General features: G+C 41.1%; 1 protein-coding gene across 1 annotated transcript; it reads right to left on the bottom strand.

Moving 5' to 3' along the window:
• Positions 1–5736: 5736 nt before the first annotated feature.
• LOC144708734 (UDP-N-acetylglucosamine transporter UGNT1-like) lies at positions 5737–9728 on the bottom strand. Its single transcript, XM_078582168.1, has 10 exons — positions 9461–9728; positions 8417–8493; positions 8162–8326; positions 7947–8080; positions 7091–7221; positions 6946–6990; positions 6729–6826; positions 6268–6375; positions 6135–6191; positions 5737–6023 (listed from the first exon to the last, which is right to left on the bottom strand). The coding sequence occupies exons 1-10, from the start codon at positions 9600–9602 to the stop codon at positions 5949–5951; spliced, it is 1032 nt and encodes a 343-aa protein (XP_078438294.1). The 5' UTR covers positions 9603–9728; the 3' UTR covers positions 5737–5948.
• Positions 9729–11655: the final 1927 nt, after the last annotated feature.

The following is an 11655-nucleotide window of genomic DNA, read 5'->3' as shown; positions in this document are numbered from 1 at the left end:
ATGATCTGCCAAAATTCTGGTATAGACTTTCAAATTTGCGAACAGTTCAGGTTTCATGTCAATAAAAAGCACAAAACTAAATAATTTGCTAAGTGGAGCTAGAAACCCTCATAACTAAAGAGGAATATAATGAATCTGGAGAATGCGATGCTTAGTATTGGCCCACAATAACATTATTAACGATATATGAGTTATCAATGCTGAGATTCAATTTCACTATTGAGTGATAAAATTACTGTGTAGAATTTTGGGTAATTTAATTACTCTATTAGTATTATTTGATCTTTTGAACTCATAATATCATGTGCTTGACACTTGAAATATAAGAAAACCACATAAGGATTTTTGTTCCAGAGTATGAAGGGAAATGGTTTGGATCCCCTTGGCTTTATCAAATTTTCAAACAAGATTATACAACACAACACAACTGAAGGTGGGGGTTTTATGTATATTAGCCAATTCACATAGAAGACTAGCTACATGCTGAACTATATGGCATGTGAATATTCTCATAGCTTGATCTTATTTGTGGATATTTCAAATAAGTTTGAATAATTTTACATCTAAAGAAATGTTCAACTAGTACCATCATTTTGAGATTTACATGCCATTAGGGTTATCAAATAGTCTTGTAACATTATGATTCTGCTTCTTCAAGTCGTGTTTTATGATATCACCATCTACTACACAACTTATGTCTGGCCAAACTCCAACTTGTTTCTGCCAAGTTGAGAAAGGATTTAAAGTTGATTATAAAAAGTGTCAAATCCATCAAGCGTCTTCGAATACCGAATAAGAATAATAGCTGTGTCAACTGAAAAGGAAATACATCAATGATTAGTGAGAGACCAACCTCCAGGACTCCAAGGGATTTGATCCGTGATGCCTTGGAAATGTGTTTTCTCTAGATAGAAAATTGCTCTAGACATTCCATTGAAAAATATGAAATAATGTTCTAAGAATAAACTATTTTCTGACATGGTGTGCAATGCCAATTGTATTGTTTTTTATTAACATCTTCACCAGTTTAATAAAGATGGAACTTCACTCAATTTAGGGTATCTAATCAAGAATGATCTCTTCTTATCACTTGCTTACTGATAGACTATCTGATGTAGTGAACCAGTGCTTGGATCATCATTGACAGTTTTCATTTGAATAAACCAAAGTTCAAATCACTTGAATGGGGTGGTATCACATATTTCTTATGTTGGTATGCATACATAGTCAACATATGGTTATTATTAGTGTATCCTCAACATTGCCAACAAATGTTGTGGAGCAGCTATTACTTGAGAGTGATCAAGCCATGTATCTTTTCAAAACCCATCTGTATTAAGGGCAAGCATTCTGAAGTCTCAAGCCAACAAATTTAGAAGTGATTTGAAGTTCAGCATTGGAGACCTTTTTCTTAGGCTCCAACAATACCGGACAAACACATTGGCCTGAAGGGTTAATTAAAATCATAATTTAGAGCTTCTTTCCCCATTCCAAGTCATTTAATAACATTGAGCCATTGTGGTTCAAGCTTAGACTTCTTGAGCTTTCATAATGTCCAAAATGATGTCTTTACTAGTCTAAATAAGCTAGATGTTAAGTAAAAGCTAAGCTTGCCTAATTCAGAGTTTCCTGTTTCCATATCTCACGACTTTGGAAACCTCTGCAGCCAGCACACTAAAACAACCTCCTCCACCACATTGATGTAAGAGGTACGATAGGAATGTGCCAATGAGAAAGTAATGAACATTAAGCCACTAGTTTTCTATCATTTAGTTAATTTTCTCTTTAAAAAATAGTTAAAAATCCAAAAATATACAAAATCACCAAAGAAAGTTATTTCAAAATATATTTGAATTACAATTCACTTTCTCGTTACTTGCTCCTTGAGGATTCGACCCTTACTTACCCTATTCTAAGTAAGGAAAATTTTATAAATATTGTTGCATAAATCAGAGCCTTAAACGAATTATTTAACCCGAATTCTGGTTTATCATCGTCGCCACGCCAATTGTAGGGCAATGAATTCTTCCTCGTATAGAACTGTGGTTTATCATTGTCGTCTGAGTAGATATCCACCCCCAATAATTGCTGCGATGCCCAGACGCCATGTGCGAACTGACATGTGAAGAACAGGTGGGAACAATTTTCCTCTCCACTGTCACACATAGGGCAGCCAATGGGAGTCGCATGGGTCCATTTCCGTCGATAAACTCGTGTGACAAGCCTTCGACGCCTCAACAACCAGCTGAAGAGCCGCACTTAAAGGGAGACTTTGCGCATCATCAACATATGACAGGCTTTACTGGTCGTCTCGTCGTCCCGAGCTGTTCCTCGGATTTTCAAATATACATCTTTCACCGAGGACGACCCTCGTCATATCCAACCGTCATGGGAATCAGCTATCGGTCTGAAAGGTAGAAGTGACTCTTGCAGCTCCATCAGCTCCCCAAACCGCGGCTCTAATAAAGCTTCTGTCAACATAGGGACCGAAGCCTCGTCCCAACATTCCCTGACCGTGGCCTCTGGATTTCGTGCTAGCGCAAATAGCCGTGGGAACGTCAAATGCATAGGGCCGTGGTTGGACCAATTGTCGGTCCAAAAGCGAAATATTGCCCTATCTCCCAATCTGGGCTCAAAGAACTCAAGAATGCGAGGTATGACTTGACGCAGACCGCTCCAGAAAGGGGACTCTCCTCTGACTCTAGCCCAGCGTCTCTTCCAGTCTATCTCGAAGCCATATCTGTCTCTTAGGATGTTGAAAACCAGCCCCTCCGCCGAAGTCACAATCATTTCCACCCACTTGGTCAACAGTGCCAAATTCATTGATTCCAGATGTAGGATCCCCAGCCCTCCGTGCTTTACAGGTCTGAATAGAATCTCCCACGCTACTAGCGGCACCCCCTTTTGTTCTTCCTCTCCATTGCCGCCCCAGAAGAACCGCCTCATCCCCCCCTCTAGACGCTTCACCACTCCCCTGGTATTTTAAATACCGATAAGTAGAATATCGAAATCGCAGAAAGCACCGACCGTCGAAGCACCAGTCGTCCCCCTTTCGAAAGTACTTTGTTCTGCCATCCTTCCAGCCTCCTTCCTACTCTCTCCACCACCGAATGCCATTCAGCTGCTAGAATACGCTGCCATGTTAATGGGAGACCCAAGTAACACAGGGAGCGATCCTCGAGGTGTGCCTAAAGCTTTGCCACACTGAGTCTCTTCCTTTGAAGTAAGTCCGAAGCCTACGAATGCAGACTTAGCTCGATTAAGTTGCAGTCATGAGAAGTCCGCAAACAGATCAGTAATGCTGATAGAATACGAGCATCTGTCATTAAGACTTTAATGAAAAACGTGGTGTCATCCGCATATTGCAGAAGCGGGATGCCCTCAGGGTAGCTTGCTGTTTGAAAGCCTTTGAAAAGGCCTTACTCGCAGACTTTGACAGTGCAGGTCGCCAGGGTGTCCACCGCAAGTAGAAACAACAGTGGTGCTAGCGGGCAGCCTTGTCAGATTCTCCTTTGTGGCCCGATCCATCCCCCCGCAGCTCGACCATTGACCAATATCGAGAAGGAGTGAGACGTAACACACCGTTTCACCCTAGTCACCCACTCATCAAGGAACCCATGTTTGTGCATAACAGACCATATGAATCTCCAGTCAAGCGAGTCGTATGCTATAGCAAAATCAACTTTCCATATGAAACCCTTACTCTTCTTTGCCTTCCTTGCGGATACGATCTCCCCCGCCACCACCGCACTATCCACCAATTGTCTACCTGGGATGAAAGTTGATTGGGAAGGTCCAATCATGTCTCCAATTACCATCCTTAGCCTGTTCGCTAGCACCTTGGCGATGATAAGATATATGGAATTCGAGAGTTCAATGGGCCTAAAGTCCCCCATGTTGATGGCACCAGAGCGCTTAAGCAGCAGAAATAAATATGATCGATTTAGTCTCTCCAAGCCATAATTACCACACCGAAATTCATCCAATGTACTCATCACCTCTGATCCGACCACCTCCCAAAATTCGCTGAAGAAGACTACTCGGAATCTATCGGGGCCCGGTGCACCCTCTTCATTCAAGCCCTTGATTGCCTTCCTCGCTTCTTCCACCAGGAATGGCTTCACCAGCTCATTTTGTTGGACTTGTGTTAACTTGGATGCTCTTCTACCGCTCCATCTTCACTGTTCCGAGCCCCTCTTCTAGTCACTTCTCTGAAATGGTTTGCCAGCGCTTCGCCAATCATCTGTGTCCCGACAAATTATTGCGCTCCAACTTTCACCCGGAGTATTTGATTCGAGCGTCGTCATCCATTTGCCGCTAAGTGGAAAAATCGAGTATTGGCGTCCCTATCCTATCTTGGCGAGATCGCTGTCTCCAGTCAAGCTCTATCTTCTTGTCTTCGTCTTCAACTATCCCTCTGCAGTTTTTTCTCTCCGTGCGCTCCGTATCAGGTAAGCCCCGTATTGTCTTCCATCTGTCTGCTGAACTCGTGCCACGGCTTCATCTCTACGGCGGTGATGTTCTTCTCGGATCTTTTTTTTGAATTCTGATAGATGAAGGCGCAAGCCTGCCAGTCTGGTGGCCAATTGCACCGTGGCTGTGCCTTGGTCGGTTTGCGAGGACCACCATGACATCACTTCTTCTCTAAACCCTTTCTCATTCAACCACGATTTATCCATCTTCAAGTATGTGGGTCTGTTTTGGCTGACATTATTCTGCCATAAAATTGGGGTATTATCCGACAACGGTCTAGGGAGTGCATGCACATCGGCCAACGGGTATTCCTCCAATAGCTCCACTGAGCATAGAAACCTGTCCAGACAGGAGAGAGTATTAGGTCCCCTCATACTTCTCCATGTGTAGACACAATTCATTGGCCCCATTTCTTGCATGCCTGCTCGTGATATAAAGGACCAAAACTCCTCCGAACCCAGATCTTGCCCTCCCGTCCCATCTAGCCTATCGCCCGACTCCAATGTCACGTTGAAATTCCCTCCAATAAGCATGGCGGTCCCTTGGAAGAGCGAGGGCACGGCCTCCAGCTCCTCCCATAGCACGTACCAGCGTGCCGCAATCACTAGGCCGTAGACTGATGCCACCGCATAGTGGCGGTTGTCGCACCTTCTCTTGATTTTAACTGCAGGCACATACTGCCCTGTCCAACACCCCTCCTTGGCATAGGTCACCATGTTCCATGCCACCAATAAGCCCCATGATCTGCCGATTGCATTGACTGCCACGAAACCTTCCAAGAACCCTTGCCCCACCAAGTTCCACTCTTTGGCATCACACCTCTCCAGCATTGTCTCCTGTAGGCATACACATCAGCTCCCCATTGTTGTTAATACCCTCGCACCACACCACGTCTCCCCTCATCACGGAGACTATGTACATTCCACGAGATACATTCTAGACTTCATTTATGAATGGAGATCAGTGTTATGTACCTGCCAAGAGGGTCAAGAGGCAGGCAAGTTTGGGCCAATATCAGAATGCCACGCAGAGAAATATTAGACTTCCAAAGATTACGTACCCCATGCGCACTAAGAGAACTGTTAGTCCAATTCCATAAATTCTTGGGGCTTTCTAGAAAATTATTTCTCCTCTGTTCTGAACCTGAACATACTACCATGGTCTCCAGCTTAAACAAAGTGATCTAATCAGCATGCAGACATGTGAGCCTCAGTCTACCAACCATTGCAATACACACAAAAAAAAACACTGGGATGAGTCAGATTGTTGAAAATGATTTTATTAAGATACCATGTCCCAAAAATACATAGAAATAATGATCAAGATAAAGGGAGACTCTCCACTTGGAAAAGAGATGCCAATAATTCCAATGGGGCTCTATCTCTATCTCTCTTCAACTGTTAGATGAGGAAATCTCTCTCTCTCTCCCTCTCTTCTAAGTCTAACACATTAATAATTGTTCTTTCCCCTCTAAGCTATGTACCAGTGATCTTGCAGTAGGCATATAAGCCAGACCCAAGAAATCCGAGGCCCTGCCCGACCACATTCAGCTGAAATGATCACAAAGAGAGATATGTACAGAGATTAAGTAAATCTCCAAGGAAAAATGGGGCAAGAAAATAGTGAAGATGGAAAGAGGGTTCAAAGAGAAAAATGTTCACCAGATCAAACGGTAGGCCACCAAAGATTAACCAGCCCAGGCCAATGGTGAACAGATCCTAAAAATGATTAAATTTGTTAGAATGTTTTATCTGTCTCATGAGACATTGCTGAAACTGACAAGAGAGGTTTGACCTTGAGATTTCCACACATTGTCTGGGTGAGCGCAGAGTTGAGGGAGGTATTCAGGAATATGCAATAGTTTAGGAAGAAGGCCAGGATGCAGGAGAAGAGCATCACAACCTGTAAGGGAGACAGGGAGTTGAAAGTTTACAAGATATTAACAAGATTGAAGAAAAAAAGACAAAAAGGATGGTGAGATTATCATAATTTATGTGCAACTGAGGCGAATCGAAACAGAGAAATGACATCGCAGCTTTCTTGCAATTTAGTTTAGCCCATTAAGCTATTGGATCCCGACCTAGATATTAATCATCATGGCCCATATCTAGTGGGTATACCACAGATGAGGTACTCTTGATCTCGTTAAAAAACATTAAAATTCAAAATTTGTAAATGAGAGTATTCTGAGGCCATAATTGAAAATACATTAGATGACAGAAGTAACGATTGAAATAATAACAAATGTCTCTTACCTGAAATCCAGGACTATACAGATCGGGAAAGTCTTTAGTCCTAGACAAGTCGCCCTGAAGGAACGTCCAAAGTAAGAGGACTGGTCCACAAACTAATCCTGAAAAAAAGGATATCATTTTTTACCAACCTAATATTGCTCATCAATTACTCCACCTAATACCAATATACAATCATAAGACAATTACACCACATTGAACCAAAATTGTGCATACATACCATTACACCACATTAAACCAAAACTATTGAGGCCGCTAGACTTTCCTGAAATAACGAAGGGCAGAAAGAAGATGGGAATTGTTGCTTAGTATATTATCTAGGGGGACAAATATGAGAAAACATTAGGGAAAAAATGAAAGTTTACCAACGCGAGCTATGGTGGCAAGGTATATTGCTGTGGTCACGTTGGCCAATATAACTACGGTGTAACCATAAGTATCATATGACATGTCCCGAGCGCCAGCCACAAATGCTCCAAATACGATCAACCCCACACTGATGAAGTCCTTGGTTTATTTATTTAACACAGAAAAATATTAGAAAACAAAGGTGAATGGCACTGTATTAATCATATTATAAAAAATATGGCTTGAAAATATTGTCACATCAATGATGCAGTCCCCAGTATTTGAGGAAAAAAATTCTACTCTGATCTAGTTTTTGCAGTCCCTGAATGAAGTCATCATTGTCATCGCAAGCTTAATGATAATGATAACGATTTCATCATCACCATCCCAATCATGGACAAGTGATGGTGATGATCTCAACATGCCAGCTTAAAAAAGGAAGAGACGTTTGCGGTGGCAGGCGAAGTAGGGATTCACCCCTCCATCATCATGGTCATTGGCATTGCCTGCCACAAAGATGACAATGATGATTTTGTCACCATTGTCCTAGTTGCAAACGAGTGACAATGATGATAATAACTATGTCATCATCCTAACTTGGACGAATGATGAGGAAGATGAAGATTCATCATCATCCTCTCATTGTCATCGATGGCGAACACTACGCTGACCCCAGAAGAGTGATTAAAACCAAGCCATTGCAGCAGTTCAGCTAAAAAAACCTCTGGTTATCTTTAGAAGAATCATGTTGGTAGAATATTGCCTTCAACTTTCCAAGGTGTTGGTGTTTGCGTGCTAGTGCTAACTAGAAGATGTGTAAAATATATTTTTATTTGTTTTTTTCTTAAACTATAGAGGAAAAGCAAGTATTACCTGCCGAAAATTGGACCCGAATATTTCTGTCGAGATAGGAAGTACTCAACAACCATTGTAAAAACAACAGTAGTGCGCCTAAGGGTAGTGTACATGGGAACGTTCACGCCGCGTATAGATTCCATTGAAGCCAGCTGCGGTGATGAAATAATTACGAGATTATATTCTAAGACTAGGAAAGCGTTTTTTTCTAAAGTAAAATTATTAAAAAATACCATGTAAAGAAGATATGAAAAGGAGACGGGAAGAGTGTGAATAAGTGTGGGCAGCGGAACAAATAAAGACCCATAACTATCTGGAACAGTCCGGGATTCACCCCCAATGAAGGAGATAAGTCTCCAGCGCCTCATCAAAAACAAGATCACTGTGGAAGATATCATCTGCATTAATAGGGGTACAAACGTCATTGATACGGCATTACTGGGCCTGGTTGAAACTAATAACACCAACGAGAATAGAGAAGAAATTACCTGGAATAAGGTGATGACATTTGCGCATGGGAAATTAAATGAAGAAAGAGCTGCTTTGTTGAACAGTACCAACAGGACTGCACATGCCCGCATAGAATTATAAGAAAAAGTAGCACTAAAAGCTAAACTGAGAAAAGGGGCCACTAAATTAAGAAATAGGCAGAAAATATAAGTTTTTCCATAATTTTTCTTTCTTCGATACCATTCATTTTCCATTGTATTCCTTGAATAACCCCAGAACACAGAAACTCAGTTCAATAATTTCGCCCACCGCTTGGGTTATCCCTCCGTCAGCTTTATTTTTCTGAAAGATTCCGCTTATTTAGTAATTCCTGAGCTTGAACGAAAATCTCAAGCCTCGGAATGAACTTCATTTATCGGGATCGAAGTTCAACAATCATATTGCCACAGTTTCCTTGTTTCATTTAAATGTGGAATCGGGGGTAGCATTTGTAAATTATCACGTCAATGGTTTTTCCGACATTTATTACATTCATATGAGGGATTCAACATAAGAAAGATACAAAATGAGAAAAAAGTAACATAAAAATTGAAACTGAGAAACGAGGGCACCAACAGAAGTATGCCCGATTACTTCAAGAATATGCAGAAAAAATGATTCTTTCCTTCGGTTTCCTTCTTGGCAAACATTCATTTTCCAATTTCTTTCTTGGAATATCCCGAGAACACTAAACTCGGTTCAATACTCTCGACCACGCCTTGGGTTATACCTTCTGTCAGCATTCTTTGCTGAAAGATGCAACTTATTCCTTTGTCCCTTTGATACAACAAAACTTCAAGCCTCGGAGATAAATTCCGATTCTTCTCGCGTTTAAACTCAAAAATCATAATACAATAAATTCCTCATTCCGCAGAAATCGAGAACTACAAGTGGGAAATTTCACGTATTATTTGCAAATTATCACCTCGAGTCATGTTTCCAACACCGGATTAATGATATGACGCGATGCAACAGAAAAAACAATAATCCGTCTAAAGGATAATACAAAAAGAGAACAAGATTGTAGGTTTTCAAAGATTAACCTGCGCAGCTCATGTAGGAAACAGCGGCGACCGTGCCACGTTTGGTCATTCCAGATCCTCTGAAGAGGCTTTCATCCCATCCGCTCCCTTTCGACGGCGAATCCGACACTGGCAGCAGTACGTGCTTCGATCCCGCCGCCATTGCCGGTTCAAACCACACCAAATCAACAATCAATCACTCGATCAAGATCACGGATCGAAGAACAAACGCCGATCCAATCCTCAAAACGAAGCCGATACCAACTTCTTCTGACTTCTTCTGACTACGAGACTACAACTAAAATCGCCTTCGCATACTATACCCCGTGCGTTTCGCTTTGCACCTATCCGTACGCCAAGGATTTATTTACTTATTTCCTTTCTCAAAAAAAATATCTTTCGCAGGTCAAAACATTTACTCCAATTGCAAAGCTTGAATATCTTCCAAATTATAATTTATTTAATAAATATGGACTGAGGATGGATGCCGAATCAGGGTTATGAACCGATGGAACGAGACCGGATTTGATTGATTTATCGTCCGTTCAGTCGCCTGTTCAGTCGCCTGTTCATAGTGACTGATGACTAATGAAAGAAATGACTTCTTCTGACGACTAAGCTGGATTTTTTTTCCAGAATAGAAAGATTTAGTATCTGACAAGTATAGTTCCGGATCGTCCAGGACGTGGATGATGGACAGGATGGATGAAGATCGTCCCGTCCGACGTTCGGAATCAATGCAGGGATGTGAACGGGACAGTTTGGTCATCCGAGACCTACCAGACGGGACAATTTTTTCGTCCTGTCTGGACAAAACCGTCCCATCAAGTCCCTGCACTATACTGACAAGCAATGTATCTGGATAAATGTAGAAATTGGATTAGAGCACAGGCGATGTATCGTCATCCGTTTCGTCCCGCTCCGTCATCACTCATCACACTGGTGTTTAGATGACTGTTGGTTGAAAATGATAGGATGACATAAGGTGACTGGTGAAGAGTGAAACGGTGGGGAATAAACAAAAAATTATGAAAATTAGAGCATCAAAGTAGAATAATACTATCAAAATGTGATACTCATTAGCTGTGAAATTTTAATCCAAATATGAACCTCACTTTTTGACGGGGGGGTTCCTGCAATTTTGCCATCCCTTCATGAGATTTGGCCTGAAATTGGTGGGTTGGTGCACCGCGGGTATTTGCTCGGCCTCATGCAGTTTGGTGTCGATCCGCCACCATACAAGAAAGCTACATACTACCAAATAAGTAACAATCGAGTCCCATTTTTTAGGTCCCTGCGTTGTAAAAGGGGGGCATTCAAAAGATCATAAATATCAAATAACCACACAAAAAATTATATATAAATCTTAAATCCATTAATAATGTCGTTATCTCTCGACAAATCGATAGTGCAGTGAGAGTATACAAAACTGTTATTTATAGTGACAATTTGAGATTAACTAACTCATTGACAAATTGAAAAATTGTATGTCCGTTCTCTAGTAGAGCACTAAGGGTCAGAGAAGGGCAAACACTAATATTCAAACAAATATTTGTTTTAAAAGTTGGTATTGAATGTAATAGTAATTTGAACATATTTTGACTCCGCAATTTCCTTAGAGATTACTTCAGTTTCAAACTATATCAACAAATATTCAATTAATTTACAAATTTTGTGGTACATTGTGCACACTTGATTCCATCCGTAGACAAAATTTATCTTCTAATTTTTTTGGATTTCATTAAAATATAAGGTCTGAAATAAAAGCAAGTAACAACATGTAAGAGGGACAATTTAAATGTAGAATAACAGGCAAGTCATAACCACTTGTAATGAAATGAAAAAATTAAAATAAGAAAAAAAAAGTGTGTATGTCCCTTCAAAGTCAACTCCATCAAGCGCTGACCATGATGGAGGGCAGGAGTGAGAGGGGAAGAGAGATATTGAGAAATGGAGAGGGTGGCACATAGAGAGGGAAAGTTGTAGATTTGGAGAATGAGAGAGATTGAGAGGGAATACTCATATTTATGTACATGTAAATATACATATATATGTGTGTGTGTGTGTGTGTAAATAAGCAGGCGAGAGTGCAAGGGAAAGAGAGCGAGGTTTTTTAAGGATGAGAGGTCAGGAAAGGGATAGAGTGAGACTAAAAGTAGATACATTTAGAAAAGGTGACAGAATGAGATGAAAAGGTAAAGAATTGGAAAAAAGAA

Source organism: Wolffia australiana, chromosome 10 (genome assembly GCF_029677425.1).
Source record: "Wolffia australiana isolate 7733 chromosome 10, ASM2967742v1".
Taxonomy (NCBI): domain Eukaryota; kingdom Viridiplantae; phylum Streptophyta; class Magnoliopsida; order Alismatales; family Araceae; genus Wolffia; species Wolffia australiana.
This window is presented reverse-complemented; position numbering and strand designations above follow the sequence as displayed.

Bases quoted from the DNA above. Each gene is read 5' to 3' on its own strand.
- LOC144708734 (XM_078582168.1), bottom strand. From the start codon at position 9,602: ATGGCGGCGGGATCGAAGCACGTACTGCTGCCAGTGTCGGATTCGCCG. The intron at 6,827-6,945 runs GTATGTATGCAC...CCTTTTTTTCAG, and splicing joins TGGTTTAATGTGGTGTAATG to GATTAGTTTGTGGACCAGTC. The intron at 6,024-6,134 runs GTGAACATTTTT...TGATCATTTCAG, and splicing joins GTGGCCTACCGTTTGATCTG to CTGAATGTGGTCGGGCAGGG.